An 18,287-nucleotide genomic window follows, 5' to 3' on the forward strand; every position below is an offset into this window, starting at 1 on the left:
GACCAATGGCGGGGAAGAAGGCGGGAAGCCCGCGGAGGCCGCGCGCCCCCTCCTCCCCCCGCCCCCCGCCGGCCGAGAAGGACCAATAGGAAGCGCGGGGGCCGCGGCTCGGCGGCGCCGGCCAATGGGGAGGCGGCGCGAGGGGGCGGTGACGTCAGGCGGGCGGGGAGGGCGCGCGGGCCCCGAGGAGAAGGGGGGGAGGGAGGGCGGGATAATGGCGGGTTGGGGGAGGGCGGCGAGGCTGGCGGCGCTGAGGCGGCTGGGCCCGGGAGGCCCGCGCCTCCGCACCCTCGGGGCACAAGCGGGACGGGACGGGGACGGGTGAGTCCGTCCGTGCCGCCTCCGCGCGCTGCCCCACCCGGCCCCGTCAGGTCCTGTCCGGTCCTGTCCGGTCCTGTCCGGCCCGGCCCGCATTCATTCATTCACTCACTCACTCACTCACTCATTCATTCCATCTTAGTGATTGAGCACCTACCATGTTGGGATGTGCGAAGCGCTTCCTAGGTGCCGAGCACTGTTCTAAGCGCTGGGGTAGAGCCAGGGGGCAATCAGGTGGTCCCACCCGGAGCTCCCAGTCTTCATCCCCATTTTCCAGATGAGGGAACGGAGGCCCAGAGAAGTGAAGTGACTCGCCCACAGTCACCCAGCTGTGCGGAGCCCTCCGCAGCCTGCCTCCGGGCTGGGGAGTCCGAGGTCATGGGTTCGAATGCCGGCTCTGCCCTTCGTCAGCTGGGTGACTGTGGGCGAGTCACTTCTCTGGGCCTCAGTGACCTCGTCTGGAAAATGGGGGTGGAGACCGGGAGCCTCACGTGGGACCACCTGATTTTCCTGTCTCTCCCCCAACGCTTAGAACAGTGTTCTGCGCCTAGGAAGCGCTTAACAAATTCCAACATTATTAAAATGGGGATGAAGACTGTGAGCCTCACGTGGAGCAACCTGAGGACCCTGTGTCTCCCCCAGCGCTTAGAACAGTGCTCTGCACAGAGTAAGTGCTTAACAAATGCCAACATTATTATTATTATTAAAATGGGGATGAAGACCGTGAGCCTCACGTGGGACAACTTGATGACCCTGTATCTCCCCCAGCGCTTAGAACAGTGCTCTGCACTTAATAAGCGCTTAACAAAAACCAACATTATTATTATTATTTATTAAAATGGGGATGAAGACCGTGAGCCTCACGTGGGACAACTTGATGACCCTGTATCTCCCCCAGCGCTTAGAACAGTGCTCTCTCTGCACATACTAAGCGCTTAACAAAAACCAACATTATTATTATTCAAATGGGGATGAAAACTGTGAGCCTCGTGTGGGGCAACCTGATGACCCGGGGGTGTCTCCCCACAGTCTCAATCCCCATTTTCCAGAGGAGGGAACTGAGGCCCAGGAGAGGGAAGCGCCTCGCCCAAGGTCACACAGCAGACAAGTGGCGGATCCGGGATTCGAACCCCTGACGGTCCGACTCCCGGGCTCTACCCGCTCCGCTGTCCTGGAGTGTAAGACAGTTTGGTCCCTAGCAAGGAACAAGGGTCATAGTCGTAAAGGATTTATTGGGCGCACATGGGGCGGGATTCCTCGCTGATTCCCTCCCACAACCCAACCCACACGCTCCGCTCCTCTAATAATGTTGGTATTTGTTAAGCGCTTACTACGTGCAGAGCTCTGTTCTAACGCCACCCTACCCGCCGGGCCTCCATCTCCTCCATCTCGCCGCCGGCCTCCCGCCCACCTTCCCCCTCTGCCCTGGAAGGCTCACCTGCTTGGACGTCTGTCGAAGAAGTGACCCATATTCCCCACGTCCAAGGAGCGAATCCTCCGTCACCTTTAGACCTCTCTTAAGCCCTTGAGGGCGGCCATCCTGTCTCCCGATCCTCTCGTATTGTACTCGCCCAGGCGCTCAGTACAGCGCTCCGCAGGCAGCGTACGCTCGAAAAACCCCAGCAGTCGGGTGCCGACTGGCCGTCGTACGCTCCTCTTCACCGACGGGTATTGATTTTTCCCTCCAGGCCGGAGCCCACGGCCAAGGTCTCCAGAACGCCAAAGATCTACACAAAGACAGGAGATAAAGGTAAGGCCTCCTTCCGCCCCGCTCCAGAGCGGGTGTTCTGTGAGGATTGAGGAGGAAGAACGTGTGGCCCAGTGCAAAGGACACGGACCTGGGAGTCAGAAGGACCTGGGTTCTAATCCTGCCTCTGCCGCGTGACCGCAGACGGGTCGCTTCACCTCTCTGGACCTCGGTTACCTCATCTGGAAAATGGGGATTCCGACTGTCGGCCCCAAGTGGGACGAGGGACCGTGTCCAACCCGATTTTCCTGTATCCGTCCTAATAATGATAATGACGGGATTTATTAAGCGCTTACTATGTGCCAAGCACTGTTCTAAGCGCTGGGGTAGGTACAAGATAATAATAATGTTGGTATTTGTTAAGCGCTTACTATGTGCCGAGTACTGTTCTAAGCGCTGGGGTAGGTACAAGATAATCAGCCTGTCCCAAGTAGGGCTCACAGTCTGAATCCCAGTTTTCCTGATGAGGTAACTGAGGCCCAGAGAAGGTAAGTGACTTGCCCAAGGTCACACAGCAGACAGGTGGCAGAGGCGGGATTAGAACCCACGCCCTCTGACTCCCAAGCGCGTGTTCTTGCCTCTAAGCCATGCTGCCTCCCAGCATGTCCTAGCGCCTAGTTCAGTGCCTGGCACATAGTAAGCGCTTAACAGATACCGTAATCATTATTATTATCATTATTAATAATTCCCTCCCCAAATAGGATCTTGCCCCTGTACTTTGCGGAAAGGACGCCCAAACCAAAATAAACCCGTATTTGATTTAAAATGGCAATTTAGACTGCGAACCTCCCGTGGGACGTGTATTTTTGTCCAACCTGATTAGCGTGAATCGACCCTAGAGTTTCTTACAGTGCCGGAAGCAGAGTAAGGGCTTAGCAGATACTATTATTCATAATTATTATATAATTATAATATAATATAGTTATAATACTTATGATGGTAATAATAATAATTTCTTCCCCAAATAGGATCTTGCCCCTGCACTTTGCAGCAAGGAAACCCAAACTAAGATAAAGCTGGCAGCCTACCTGTATTTTGAATTAAAAAGGCGATTTAGGCCGTGAACCTCGTACAGGACACGTACTTGCGTCCAACCTGATCAGCTTGGATCGACCCTAGCGTTTAGTACAGCGCCGGGCACAGAGTAAGAGCTTAACTAATACCATAAAAAAAAAAAAGAGTTTTGAATCTCCCGTTGTGTTGAAACCCCACCCAAATGGGTAGTTTTTATTCATTCAGTCGTATTTATGGAGCGCCTGCTGTGTGCGGAGCACTGTACTAAGCGTTTGGGAGAGGACGAGAGAAGAATAATCAGACCCAAGGAGGCCACCCATCGTGCTGAGCGTGCGCAGAGCGTGGAGGTGGGGACGGCCAGAAAGTTCTCGGGGGGAAAACGTCTGAGTCTGTTTCTTTTCCAAGGGTTTTCCAGCACCTTCACTGGGGAGAGAAGACCCAAAAACGACCACGTGTTTGAAGCGGTGGGAACCACCGACGAATTAAGTTCAGCCATCGGGTAAACTCCGTTTGATAATAATGATAATGATGGCATTTGTTAAGCGCTTACTCTGTGCAGAGCACTGTTCTAAGCGCTGGGGGGCGGGGGGGATACAAGGTGATCAGGTGGTCCCTCGTGGGGCTCCCGATCTTCATCCCCATTTTACAGATGAGGTCACTGAGGCCCAGAGAAGCAAAGTGACTCGCCCAAAGTCACACAGCTGACGAGCGGTGGAGCTGGCATTCGAACCCACGACCTCTGACTCCCAAGCCCGGGTTCTTTCCACCGAGCCACGCTGCTTCTCTAATGTGTTGACGCGTTGGATCGATCCGTTCGATCGATTTGCGATCACTGGGGGGGACGCAGGCGGCCCCGCGGGAGGAGCCCGGGCCTGGAAGTCGCAGGATCCGGGTTCGAGTCGCCGCTCCGCCGCCCGGCTGCTGTGTGACGTTGGGCAAGTCGCTTTGCCTCTCTGGGCCTCAGGTCCCGCACCTGCAAAATGGGGATTCAGTTCCCGTTCTCCTCCAGAGACTGAAGGCCCCACGTGGGACCATTTTTGGGGTTCTTTTACGGCACTTCTTTAGGTCTGGTGTTTATGGTGTTTACGGTATGGTATTTGGTTTTACGGTATCGCATTTTTTATGGTATTTTTTTATCCTACAGAGCTTTTCTGGTATCTGTGGTATTGGTTTTATGGTGTTTTTTATGGTATTTGGTTTTATGGTATTTTTCATGGCGTGGTGTTTTCAGTGGTATTTTTTATGGCATCGTGTTTTTCATGGTATTCTTTATGGTGTGTGTTCAACGGTTTTTTAATAGTATTTGTTTTTATGTTTTTCTTTTGGTGTGGTGTTCTTTATGGTATTTTTTATAGTATTTGTTTTTATGGTATTTTTTATGGTGTGGTATTTTTTATGGTATTTGCTTTTATGGTACTTTTTATGGTATTTTTTATGCTATTTGTTTTTAAGGTATTTTTTATGGTGTGGTGTTTTTTATGGTATTTGTTTTTATAGTTTTTTTTATGGTGTGGTGTTTTTTATGGTATTTGTTTTTATGGTGTTTATGTTTATTATGGTATTTGTTTTATGGTATTTATGGTATGATATTTGTTGTATGGGATTTATTTATGGGATGGTATTTGTTTTATGGTATTTGTTTTTTATGGTATTTTATGGTATTTATGGTTTTATTTATGGTATGTTATTTTGTGCCAGGGACTGTACAAAGTGCTGGAGTAGACAAAAGCTAATCAGGTTGGACCTAGTCCTGTCCCCCGCGGGACTCCCAATCTTCACCCCCATTTTCCAGATGAGGGAACTGAGGCCCGGAGAAGTAAAAAGACTTGCCCAAAGTCACACAGCAGACAAGTGGCGGAGCCAGGATTAGAACCCAGGTCCTTCTGACCCCCAGGCCCGGGCTTTATCCACTTGTCTCTCCCCCTGAATTCAGTTCAGTGCTTGACACTTAGTAAGCGCTTAACAAATACCTCAATTATTGCTCTTATTAGTTGAACATAAAAAGTTTAAAAGATCAGGTAGTCCCGTTTGGGCACTTAAAGATGTCTTATTATGGTAGAGTAGCAAAAAATTTGCAGTGCAGGGGCCCAAAGATTCCTTTGAATGTGGGGTATGGGTGACCTTTCGAGACTCTTTTAAGCGTTTGGTACAGTGTTCTGAACACAGTAAGCACTCAATAAATACGATCGGTCGATTGAGCTGCCAGTGATTTGGTTGTCATTCACCGGTAATAGCACGGATGATGCTCCTACGGTAGAGAAGCAGCATGGCTCAGTGGAAAGAGCACGGGCTTGGGAGTGAGAGGTCTTGGGTTCGAATCCCAGCTGCGCCGCTTGTCAGTCGGCAAGTCACTTCACTTCTCTGTGCCTCGGTTACCTCATCTGTAAAATGGGGATTAACTGTGAGCCTCACGTGGGACAACCTGATTACCCTGGATCTCCCCCAGCGCTTAGAACGGTGCTCTGCACATAGTAAGTGCTTAACAAATACCAACATTATTAGTAGTAGTAGTAGTATTAATAATCACCGTGGTATTTATGGAGGGCTGGCTCTGTGCCCAAGTATTTTACCAAGCTCTGGGGATGGCGGAGGATAATCAGATCACAACTACAGGGCACTCACCGTCTAAGCGGAAGAAAGAGGAGCGTATCCCCATTTTACAGCTGAGGAAACTGAGGCCCAGAGAGGCCTGGGCCGAGTTTTTCTCCGCCCTTGTTACTTACAGCATTCAGAGCACCGGACGAAGCCCTTGCGAGAGTTCAGTAGTAGACGCCGTGATCTCTGCCTTCCAGGGACTCACGATCGACCTTGTGCAGAGCAGCGTGCGAAGCGCTGTGGCCTGGCGGAAAGAGCAGGGGCCTGGAAGTCAGAGGACCTGGGTTCTAATCCGAGCCCCACCACTTACTTGCTGACTGACCTGGGGGAGGCCGATTTTTAAATGTCTCCGTGCCTCAGTCCCCTCTTCTGCAAAATGGGGGTTCGATCCCTCTTCTCCCTCCTACTTAGACTCGGAGCCTTATGGGGGACTTGAGTATCTTTTATCAACCCCAGCGCTCAGTACAGTGCTTCGTACATTTTTGGGGTTTAACAGCCTGGCCTAGTGGATAGAGCACAAGCCTGGGAGCCAGGAAGGACCTGGGTTCTAATCCTGGCTCCACCACGAGTCTGCTGGCTGACTTGGGGCAAGTCACTTCACTTCTCCGTGCCTCACTTCCCTCATCCGTAAAATGGGGATTAAGAGTGTGAGCCTCATGTGGGATAGGGATTGGGTCCCACCTGATTAACTTGTATCTACCCCAGCGCTTAGAACAGTGGCACATAGTGAGGGCTTAACAAAGACCATCATTAATAATAATAATAATAATAATAACAACAAATACCACAATCATTATTTAGAGCACTGCACTATGCAATTTGGAAGCATACAATACAGTCAGTAGACATAATCCCTCCCCTTAAGGGTTTAAAATTGACACTGTGCAGCACGCTATACTGACTGCTTGGGAGATTGCAAAATAGGAAGGAGAAGAATAATGATGATTGTGGTATTTGTTATTCAACACCGGGTTGAATTCCCCAACCTTTTTTTAAATGGTATTTGTTAAGCACTTACTATGTGCCAGGCACTCTATTAAGCGTAGTAGACAGGATCCCCGCCCCCAAGGAGTTTACGGCTTAAATCCAGGCTTGGGTAGCCACAGCGTCAGCATAGAAGGTAACCTGGTAAGAATCAGGAGGATGAATTCTCTGGAGAAGACGCTGATGCGAGGAAAAGTCCAAGGAAAAGGTGGAAGAGTCAGGCCGGGAGCTAGATGGAGAGAGACCAGAATGACCAGAACGCTTAGAAGGGTTACGGGTTATGGCAGAAGACCTGACGTTCTGGAGAAAATAGATCCACGGAGTCGCCGTGAATCGGAAACGACCCGATGGCACTTGATAATAATAAAAATGCACCCCTCCCCCGGCCTCCCCCTCACCCCGTGCTCCCCTCGTGGATTGATTTTGCTCCCTCTTCCCCCCTTCCATTCAGGTTTGCGGCGGAATTAATCCGGGAAAATGGCCACGCGTTTGTGGACGAACTAGAGAAAGTGAGTCTCCCCGTTCCCCACGTTCGGCCCGGGGCGTTCGGTTCCCACCGTGTCCGAGCCCCCCCTTCCCCTCCCCCGGTTCCCTGGCCCGGGGATGGACGATGTTCCTAGCGGGATCTGCCTCCACGGTCCGCCCCCGCCGGCCCCGGCTCTGCCGTCCCACCCTCCCCGGATACAAGCGCAGGCCCATTTGCCGACAGACTCCGCTCCGGAACACGTCGGGGAGGTTTCCCTAGCAAATAATAACAATAATAATAATTGTGGAATTGGTGAAGCGCTTACTATGTGCCAGGGACTGTACTAAGCACCGGGGTGGTTCCAAGAAAATAGGGTTGGACACACTCCCTGTCCCAAATGGGGCTCACACGCTTAATCCCCATTTTACAGATGAGGGAACTGAGGCCCAGAGAAATGAATTGACTTGCCCAAGGTCACACAGCAGACAAGTGGAGGAGCTGGAAGCAGGACCCAGATCCTTTTGACTCCCAGGCCCGCACTCGGAGCCACTAGGCCACGCTGCTTCTCAAGACACCGGGTTGAATTCCCCAAACTTTTTTTAAATGGTATTTGTTAAGCGCTTTCTATGAGCCGGGCACTGTACTAAGCGCTGGGGTAGATCCAAGCCACTCAGGTTATACAGAATCCCTATGGGGCTCCCAGACTTAATCCCCATTTTACAGATGAGGGAACTGAGGGCCCAGAAAAGTGAAACGACTTACCCAAGGTCACACAGCAGACAAGAGACGGAGCTGGGATTAGAACCCAGGTCCTTCTGACTCCCCAGACCGGGTTCTACCCACCAGGCCGCTCCATTTCTCCTCCTTGGTTCCGTTCAGCGAGGACCATGTCAGTCACTCGTTCAGCCAGGACTGGGTCCTGCCCAAATCTCGGCAGATGGGGCCTTTCGATGCCAGCCTGAAGGACGGCTGATCGGTTGGCAGGCTGGCACGAGGGCGCCCGCCGCTCGCCCCGGACTCCCCGGGAGCCCGGGGCCGACGGCCAGCAGTGCGTTCAGCCAACGAGCAGGGCACGACGGGGAAGAATTCCACCGGCCCCTTCGATCTCGCGTCCTTAACCAGCTGGGCGGCCGTGAGGCAGTGCGGCCCAGCGGAGAGGGCCCGGGCCTGGGAGCCACGGGACCGGCTTCTCCCATCCTGTGCCTGCTGGGTCACCTTGGGCAAGTCACTTCTCTCTTTTATTTTGTAACGGTGCCGGTTAAGAGCTTAATGTGCGTCAAACCCTGTTCTAAGCACCGGGACGGGTACAAGTGAATTAGATTGAACTCAGTCCCTGACCCGCATGGGGCTCACGGTCTAAGTGGGAGGGAGAAGAGGCGAACCGGGCCCAGAGAAGCGACGGGACTCGGCCGAGGTCACACAGCAAGCGTCTGGCAGAGTCCGGGATTAGAACTCAGGTCCTTCTGACGCCGGGGCCCGGGCTCTACCCACTGGGCCACGCTGCTTCTCATTTCTCAGTTCGTATCTCTGGGCCTCAGTTCCCTTTTCTGGAAATTGGGGATCGAACGCCTGTCCTCCCTCCCCCTTAGACCGCAAGCCCCTGGTGGGGCGGGGACACGTCCGACCTGTCGTGTATCCACCCCAGCGCTTAGCTTAGCGCTTGGCACAGAGTTAGGGCTTAACGGGTACCACCGTTAGGAGGATATCATTCTCTGCCAGAAATGGCTGGCAAAGCGAGAGTCTTCTTGCCCGGATATTAGCGGGCCGGGAATCCGTGGATGTCCGCTGGCTCCGAAGAATCGTCCCCCGGACCGTAACTTTCATTCATTCAATAGTATTTATTGAGCACTTACTATGTGCAGAGCACTGTACTAAGCGCTTGAAATGGGCAAATCGGCAACAGATAGAGACAGTCCCTGCCCTTCGACGGGCTTACGGTCTAATCGGGGGAGACAGACAATAACAATAGCAATAAATAGAATTAAGATAGCAGTAAATAGACTGGAACCCCGTCGTGGACGGGGAACGGGGCTACCAACCCCGCTATATTGGAGAGAAGCAGTGAAGCCCAGTGGATAGAGCCTGGGCCCGGGAGTCAGAAGGACCTGGGTTCTAATCCCGGCTCCACCACTCGTCTGTTGTGAGACAAGCGACTTCACTTCTCTGGGCCTCAGTTCCCTCATCTGCAAAACGGGGGCGAAGACTGCGAACCCCAAGCGGGACAGAGACTGGGCCCAACCCGTTTTGCTTGTTTCCACCCAATGCTTAGAACATTCGTTGCGTCGGTCGGATTTATTGAGCGCTTACTGTGTGCGGAGCGCTGTACTCAGCGCTTGGGAAAGTACAATCCAACAGTAAACCTCACCACAGGCTTTCAATCGATCGGTCACATTTATCGAGCACTTCACTGTGTGCGGCGCACAGTACCGAGCGCTGGGAGGACAACGCGACCGAGTTGGTAGACCCGTTCCCTCCCCACAAGGAGCCTACAGTCGAGAGGGGGTGACCGACACTTAATAAATAATGAATGTAATTTAATTTACTACACATAATAAATACATCTATGGGCTCGAACAGTCCATCGTAGTTATTGAGCGCTTACTGCGTGCAGAGCACTGTACTAAGCACTTGGGAGAGGACAGTAGAACAATATAACAGACACATTCCCTGCCCACATTCTAAGGTGGGGGGGAAACGGGCAGTACTAGAAATAAATTAATCCCGAGCCAACCCTTTTGGCTCTAAACTGTGAGCTCATTATGGGCAGGGAATGTGTCTACCAACTCTGTTATTTTGTACTCTCCCAAGTGCTTAGTACAGTGCTCTGCGCACAGGAAACGCTCAATAAATCAGATCGATTAATCGCTCCTAATCATGTACTTACTATTTATATTAAAGTAAATTACATTGATTGATCGACACCCCTGATGCCAGCCAGCGACCCGGGGAATATCGTGCCCTCCTTTCTCTCTCTCTTTCTCTCTTTCTCCCTCTGTCCCCCCCCCCCCCCAACCGGTCCCCCTCCGGCTTCCCGTGATTCCGGCTTCCCGCCGCCATCCGAAGATCCAGGGCTTCCTCCAGGATGTGGGATCCAGCCTCGCCACTCCAAACTCCTCGGCCAGGGAGGCCCACTTGAGTAATTCTGGGGCGGGGGTCCCCTTTAGGACCAGAGATGTCTTGGGCCCTCTCCCCCGTCCCAGGAGGGAACATATCACTGACCCCTCCTGGGTGGGTCATGGGGTGGGGGGACGCACTGTTCCTAAGCAGGGGATGTTATGGCTTTTTTGGTCGGGGGAGGACTGACAGGGATGTCGGGGGTCTGTCAGTATCGGGTTCGGGGGGTGCCGGGTGGCCTGTTATCCGTCGAAACCTGCAATTTTGGGTTGCTTCCTATCCATTCGTTCAATTTTATCTATTAAGTGCTTACTGGGTGCAGAGCACTGTACTAGGCGCTTGGGAGTGGACATTACAACAAGAAACAGACACATTCCCGGCCCTCAACAAACGTACAGTCTAGAGGGGCAGAGACAGATATAAATATATATAAAAAACGACAGATATGTATATAAATGCGGTGGGGCTGGGTGGGGAGGAAGAACAGAGGGAAAGAGGGCGACTCAGAAGGGAGGGGGAGAAGAGGGAAAGGGGAGCTTAGTCGGGGAAGGCCTCCAGGAGGAGACGGGCCTTCAGTAAGGCTTTGAAAGCAGAGAATATAACTGTCTGTGGGATTGGAGGAGGGAGGGCGTTCCTGGCCAGAGGCAGGACGTGGGCCGGGTATTTATGGAGCGCTTCCTGCGTGCAGAGCACTGTGCCGAGCGCTCGGGAGGGGACAGTAGACCAGCGTAAGAGCCGCGACCCCCTGCCCCCAAGGAATTTTGAACGTGTGGTCCCGCTCTTAGAACAGACGAGGTTGAGCGAGAAGCCCGTGTTGACCCTGGAGCGGTGGATCGACTGCTACAGCGACCAGCTGCCCCCACTCACCGCCTTCATCCTGCCGGTGGGTGATGGTGCCCGGCGCCCGCCCGGGGCCAGTGCCCCGGCCCACCTCGGGACGGCCCTGGGGGTTTCAGGGTTGACGGAGGCGCGTGGCGGGGGCCCTGGGGGGTGAAAGGTCAACGCAGCGACCTGTCCGGTGGCCGCTGGAAGAGCCGGCCCTTTCCCCAACGGCCGGCCACCGGACGACCCCCGCCCCGTCTAACCGGTGGGACCCAATGGCCAGTGTCCTGTCCACCACCGCCCTCCCCACACACACCTAACAGGATGGGTCCAAATGGTCAGCGACCTGACGATCCCGCCCTCCAACCTAACCGGGTGGGCCCAAATGGTCAGCGACCAGATGACTCCCCTCCCCTACCTAAGCGGATGCCCAAACGGCCAGTGATTTAACAAGCCCTTCCTGAACCAGACGCCTCCAAATGGCAAACGGTCAGGGACCCTGGGAGCGCCCCCACCCCCCGACCAGATGTGTCCAAATGGCCCGTGACCTAACGAGCCCCCCCCTCAAAACCGGACACACCCAAATGACCCACGGCCCGACCACCTTCCCTCCCCCAGCCCAACCGGACGCATCCAAAGGTCCGACGGTCCCCAAACCCGGACCGAGGCGGGTCACCAGGTTGTAGGCCTCATACTTCCCTCTGGTTGTCCCAGCGAATTGGCCCCCCCAACCCCACCCCTGGTGTGGGCAGTTTCTGGGGGGGGCGGGGACGGGGGAATCCCACCGACCGTCAACTCCAAATGGCGGGCGTGGGCCTGGGTTGGTCGCGGTGCGGCGGGACGGTGTCCGGACGCGGCTGACGTCTGCTTCTCTGGCCGAGACAGTCGGGCGGGAAGAGCAGCAGCGCCCTCCATATCTGCAGAGCCGTGTGCCGCCGGGCCGAGAGACGGTGAGTGCCGCCTCCACGCCCCTCGGACCGGCCGGCTCTTGCCGAATGACCCCCCCTCGGACCGGCCGGTCCCTGTCGAGCGGCCGCCGGCCCGATCGTTCACCGAGAAACTCCCAGAAAGGGAACTGGGGCCTGGGCAACCCGAAGGGAGGGGGGGCCTTCTTTATGGTGTCTGTTAAACGCTTACTATGTGCCGGGCACCGTTCTAAGCACTGAGGTAGATACAAGCCAGTCGGGATGGATACGGTCCCCGTCCCACATGGGGGGGTCCTAGTCTTAATCCCCATTGTACAGGTGAGGGAACTGAGGCCCGGAGAAGTGACTCACCCAAGCTCACACGGCAGGCAAGTGGCGGAGCCGGGACTAGAACTCGGGTCTGCCGACCGTGGACCGTCTCCACTAGGCCACGCTGCCTGCCGATGCGTGAGCTGAAATAATAATAATAATAATAATGTATTTGTTAAGCACTTACCATGTGCCAAGGACTGTTCTAAGCACTGGGTAGATCCAAGGTAATCAGGTTGTCCCACGTGGGGCTCACAGTCTTAAACCCCATTTTGCAGATGAGGTCACTGAGCACAGAGAAGTGAGGTGACGGGCCTAAAGTCACACAGCTGACAAGAGGCGGAAAAGCAGCGTGGGAAGCGAGGTTCTCAGGAATTTTAGAGCAGCGAATATGGGAAAAAATCTTGTGTTGCTTTGTCACTCCCTTTCGTTGCCGTTCCCTTTTTTTTTCTTATGGTATTGGTTAAGCGCTTACTATGTGCCAGGCACTGTACTATGCAATGGGGCAGATACAGACTCACCAGATTAACAGTAATAATGATGGGGCTTGTTGAGCGCTTACTATGTCCCGAGCACTGCTCTAAGCACTGGGGTAGATCCAAGCTAATCAGGTTGCACACAGTCCCTGTCCCATGCGGGGCTCCCAGTCTTAATCCCCATTTTCCGGATGAGGGAACCGAGGCCCAGAGAAGCGAAGTGACTTGCCCAAGATCCCACAGCAGACAAGTGGCGGAGCTGAAATTAGAACCCAGCTCCTGCTGATTCCTAGACCCCAGAGAGCTGTAGTTCAGGAGTCACCTCAATCAAGCGATGGTATCTGTTGGGCGCTTACTATGTGCAGAACACTATACTAAGCACTTGAGAGAGTACAGTCCAACAGAGTTAGCAGACACAAAGTTAGTGAGAAGCTGCGTGGCTTAGTGGAAAGAGCCCGGGCTTGGGATTCGGAGGTCGTGGGTTCTAATCCCGGCTCCGCCGCTTGTCCGCTGTGTGACCTCGGGCAGATCGCGCAACTTCTTTGTGCCTCAGTGACCTCATCTGGAAAGGCAGTCCAACAGAGTTGGCAGACACAACGTTAACGAGAAGCAGCGTGGCTCAGTGGAAAGAGCCCGGGCTTGGGAGTCAGAGGTCATGGGTTCGAATCCCGGCTCTGCCCCTTGTCAGCTGGGTGACTGTGGGCGAGTCACTTCACTTCTCTGGGCCTCAGTGACCTCATCTGTAAAATGGGGATTAAGACTGTGAGCCTCACGTGGGACAATCTGATCGCCCTGTATCTCCCCCAGCGCTTAGAACAGTGCTCTGCACATAGTAAGCGCTTAACAAATACCAGCATTATTATTATTAAAATGGGGATGAAGACTGCGAGCCCCATGTGGGACAACCTCATCACCTTGTATCCATCCCAGTGCTTAGAATAGCGCTTGGTATGTAGTAAGCATTTAATAAATACCGATATTATTATTGTTATTATTAATAATACGCTGCCTTCTCTCCTTTTAGCGTGGTTCCTCTGGTTCAAGCCGGAGAAGCTGACGCCAACGTGGCCAAATTCTTGAACAGGTAACAGACACCGTGGATCTGAGAGAGCAGTTGTCAATCGATCAATCAATCGATGGTATTTCTTGAGCGCTTACCGCATGTGGAGCGCTTGAGGAAGTAATATTAATGGTATTCGTTAAGTGCTCTGTGCGAAGCACTGATATAAGCCCTGGGGTAGGTACAAAGTCATCAAGTCGGACCCAATCCCTGTCCCCCGAGGGGCTCACGGTCTTCATCCCCATCTTCCAGATGAAGGAACTGAGGCCCAGAGAATTGAAGTGACTTGCCCAGGGTCACACAACAGACAAGTGGTGGAGTCCGGGATTAGAACCCACGTCCTCTGACTCCCGGGTCCGAGCTCCACCCACTGGGCCGTGCTGCGTCCCTGCACTCGGCTGCCCTGTTTAAAGTCAGTCTCATTAGCCCCACTTTTCAGCTGGAGAAACAGAGAGCCAGCGCAGTCCGGTGGAAGAAAACACGGGACCGGAAACCGCAAGACCCGGTATCTAGTCCCGCCACCGGCCCGCTGGGTGACCTGGGGCAAGTCACTTCTCCTCTCTGGGCCTCCGTTTCCTCCTCTGTGGATGGGGATTAATCCTCCTCCCTCCAATTTAGACTGTGAGCCCATGTAGGGCGGAGACTGTGTCTAACTTGATGACCTTATATCCACCCCAGCGCTCAGAACGGTGCCCGGCACCTAGTAAGCTCATAAGTACAGACTATTATCGTTATTATCCCCTGCTCTTCCTCCCTCTTGGACCGCGAGCCCCACGTCCTGGGAGTCCAGAGGTCATGGGTTCCAGTTCTCGCCTGCCACTTGTCTGTTGTGTGATCTTGGGCAAGTCACTTCTCTGGGCCTCAGTTTCCTCATCTGTCAAATGGGGGATGAAGACTGGGAGCCTCATTCATTCATTCAATAGTATTTATTGAGCGCTTACTATGTGCAGAGCACTGTACTAAGCGCTTGGAATGGACAATTGGGCAACAGATAGAGACAATCCCTGCCCATTGACGGGCTTACAGTCTAATCGGGGGAGACGGACAAAAACATGACCACTTAGTAGCCAATATAAATAAAAATTAAGTCTTTTAATAGGGAGGTAAGTGGTGCATATGATTCTTAATTATACAAAAACTAAAGACTAGGATCTTTGTCTCAAGAATTCAACATCATCCCTGGAAGTGGGGCGCACAGTTCCGCCGCCTCAAAGATGGTCGTTTCCTCAGGTATTGGCCCCAGGGGTACAGTGAATTTCTTTTCTTTATCAAAAAGCATTCGTTTAAATCACGTGGGACAGGGGCTGCGTCCAAACCGATTTCCTTGAATCCACTCCAGCCCTTAGTCTAGTGCCTGGCACATAGTAAGCGCTTAACAAATACCAAAATTATCATCATCATGGGGAAGGGGGGACGATCTGGCGGTAACAATAATTTAGGTATTTGTTAAGCGCTTACTGTGTGCCGAGCACTCTTCTAAGCACTGGAGAACATACAAGGTCATCAGGTCGGCACAGTCTCTGCCCACCCCCGGGGCTCACGGTCTCTGTGGGAGGGAGAGCAGGTATCGAACCTCCATTTTCCAGATGAGGGAACTGAGGCCCAGAGAAGAGAAGCGACTTGCCCAGGGTCACCCAGCAGGCATGGGGCAAGCCAGGATTCATTCATTTTCATTCTTTCAGTCGTATTCACTGAGCGCTTACTGTGTGCAAAGCACCGTAGTAGGCGCTCGGGAGAGGACGATAGAACAATACAACAGACACGTTCCCTGCCCACAGTGAGCTTGCGGTCTAGAGGGGAAGACGGACAACAGTAGAAATAAATAGAAATAAATGAAGTGACAGATCTGGACATCAGTGGTGTGGGCCTGGGAGCGGGGGAGGAGTAAAGGGAGCGAGTCAGGGTGACGCAGAAGGGAGCAGGAGAGGAGGGATTAGGGAAGGCCCATTAGAGGAGAAGCGCTTAATAAATACCAGAATTAGGAATGACGCTTTCTCCGTTCCCCGCAGGCTGAGCGACTATCTCTTCGCCTTGGCCCGCTACGTGGCAATGAAGGAAGGAAACGAAGAGAAGATGTACAAGAAGGAAGCGGACCCGGAAGGCTGAGGCCCTCGGCCAGGCCAGAGGCGACGAGGCCCAACTCTGGGTCGTTTCCTCCCGGGGCCACGGGGCGCGGAGAGGCGTGAGGCCGAGCGGGGTGGTGGGCGGGGGGGCCGGGGGGGGGCCGCCGCCCCGGGACGACGGGGGCGGGGGAAGACGGGCGTTGTCGGCTCGGCGCGGAGACGCCGGAAAGGTTTCCGGGAATAAACGGCACCGAGATGGCACCGTTTCCCGCCGTGGCAGAGGGCAGAAGCTCACGGGGGAGAGAAGCGGGAACGTCCCCAGTGGTCCGAGCCGGGACGGGGGTGGGGATTGTGCCGACCGTGTGTGTATCCGCTGTGGTGCGTGTGCGTTGCAAAGCACGCTCCGTTGGCAGGCGAGGTTTAAGCGCTTAGAACGGTCCTCGACGCGTAGCGAGCGCTTAACAAACACCATCGCTATTATTAAGGATGTGTCGTGCGTGTGTATTTTAAAGCACACCCCGCCGGCAGGCGTTGTTCGAGGACGTGGTCTCTGTGTGCGTGTTCGACGTAGCGAGCGCTGAACAGATACCATCGCTATTATTAAGGATGTGTCGTGCGTGTGTATTTTAAAGCACACTCCGCCGGCAGGCGTTGTCCGAGGACGCGGTCTCTGCGCGCGTTCGGGTATTTCAGAGCAAGCAGGCGTCGTTCAAGGACGCAGAGCGTGTTTGTGTGTGTGTGTGCGGCTGTGCGTTTCGCAGATCGCCCTCTACCGGGCAGGCGTCGTCCCAGGATGCCGAGGACGTGTGTGTCCGCTGTGAAGCGCGCTTCACCGGCAGACGTTGTTCAGCGATGCAGGGTGTGCGCGTGGGTGTGGGCCTGCGTTACAAAACCCAGTCTCCCAAGAAGGCGGCGTTGGGAAGGAGGCCAAAGCACCTTTGCAACAGAAATGTGGTTAACCCGTGCCGGAGAAGCTTTAAATGTCCCGCTGAAGGGGGAAAGACCGCCCGCCCTCTGCCCAACCCGCCCGGGTTTTCTCTTTGCATCCCCGAGGCCCAGAGAAGTCAAGCGACTCGCCCAAGGTCACCCAGCAGCGGCAGAGCCGGCGGGAGAACCCAGGCCCTTCTGACTCCCAGCCCCACGCTCCCTCCGCCCGGCGGCGCCGCTTCTCTGAACACTTGCTCCTTCCCGGGGGTTGAGCACCAGTGGTGCCCCGTGGTCGGTGTTGGGCAGTTAGTCCGTGCCAAGCACCGTACTAGGCGCTGAATTGCCTGTAGTTTGCCCTCAACGTGCCCGTTCTCATCGATCCCTCCCCGGGTCCGTCTCGAGAGCGGAAACACCAGCAAAACTCACCCCGACACCCACCCCGGAGGCAGGGATCCTCATTCATTACGGTCTCTGTCCGGCGCCCGAGGCCGCGGAGCGAGACGGGGATGGGCGAAGCGCTGTACTAAGCGCTGGGGTAGATAGAAGATATTCAGGTCCCACGTGGGGCTCGCGGTCTGAGGAGGAGGGAGGACGGGGACCGAATCCCCATCTGGCGGATGAAGGAACGGAGGCCCAGAGCGGTCGGGTGACTCGCCCCGAGTCACACGGCGGACAGGCGGCCGATCCCGAAGGAGAACCCGGGTCCTCCGACGCCCGGGCCCGTTGGGCCAGCGGCGAGGTCCAAGGGGGAAGGACCCGGCCCCCGGGGGTCGGAAGGTCCCGAGTTCTAATCCCGGCTCCGCCGCCCGTCTGCTGCGTGTCCTTGGGCAAGTCGCTTCTCTGGGCCTGGGGGACCTCGTCCGTAAAAGAGGACGAAGACGGCGAGCCCCGTGGGGGACGGGGACTGTGTCGCACCCGATTAGAAAAGCGCCCGGGACATAGTAAGCGCTCAGGACTTACGCTTACCCTGTGTCGAGCACTGCTCTAAGCGTTGGGGTGGATAAAAGAGGGGGCCCGGGGTCCGAGTCGACACTTCCCACCGACGGTAGGTGAAGCTCCAACGCCTCCCCCGTGCCCGGAGGCACGAAAACCTGGGAAAAGGCCGAGCGGGCGTCTGGGACTGAGGGGAGTTGGTTGTCGCGTGGAAAATCTATGGCTTCTTCCAGGGCCTCCCCCGTCCAAGCTGGGAGGGGAGCCTCCCCCACTCCTTTCCTCCCGTCCCAACCCTCTCGCCGTTAGTCTGGCTCCGACGAGCCCGCATCTGTTAGCTCCGTAGGAGCCGCTAGAGGAGATGAGCCGAACTATAACTCAGAAGCCCCTGCGGCCCCGGGGGTAGCAACAGACCGCCCCGTCCCCCCAGAACACACGCCCGCCTTCCCCTCCCCGCAGGAAAGAAACCGAAAAGACGAGCCTACATTTCGTTGAGAAGCGGCCTGGCCCATGATTTGACTTCTCCCTTTCCTCTT

At 54.7% G+C, this 18,287-nt stretch overlaps 1 protein-coding gene across 1 annotated transcript; it reads left to right on the top strand.

Annotated features, from left to right (window-relative positions):
• Positions 1-214: 214 nt before the first annotated feature.
• MMAB (metabolism of cobalamin associated B) lies at positions 215-16,038 on the top strand. Its single transcript, XM_029049610.1, has 9 exons — positions 215-321; positions 2,007-2,068; positions 3,485-3,578; positions 7,110-7,167; positions 10,188-10,260; positions 11,024-11,121; positions 11,946-12,010; positions 13,796-13,855; positions 15,841-16,038. Exons 1-9 carry the CDS (start codon positions 215-217, stop codon positions 15,935-15,937), a joined length of 714 nt encoding a protein of 237 aa, XP_028905443.1. The 3' UTR covers positions 15,938-16,038.
• Positions 16,039-18,287: the final 2,249 nt, after the last annotated feature.

This window comes from Ornithorhynchus anatinus, chromosome 21 (genome assembly GCF_004115215.2).
Source record: "Ornithorhynchus anatinus isolate Pmale09 chromosome 21, mOrnAna1.pri.v4, whole genome shotgun sequence".
Classification (NCBI taxonomy): domain Eukaryota; kingdom Metazoa; phylum Chordata; class Mammalia; order Monotremata; family Ornithorhynchidae; genus Ornithorhynchus; species Ornithorhynchus anatinus.

Excerpts from the sequence above, each read along its gene's own strand:
- MMAB (XM_029049610.1), top strand. The coding sequence starts at position 215 with ATGGCGGGTTGGGGGAGGGCGGCGAGGCTGGCGGCGCTGAGGCGGCTG. Across the intron at positions 7,168-10,187 it reads TTGTGGACGAACTAGAGAAA|ATCCAGGGCTTCCTCCAGGA; the intron begins GTGAGTCTCCCC and ends CGCCATCCGAAG. Across the intron at positions 11,122-11,945 it reads TCACCGCCTTCATCCTGCCG|TCGGGCGGGAAGAGCAGCAG; the intron begins GTGGGTGATGGT and ends TGGCCGAGACAG.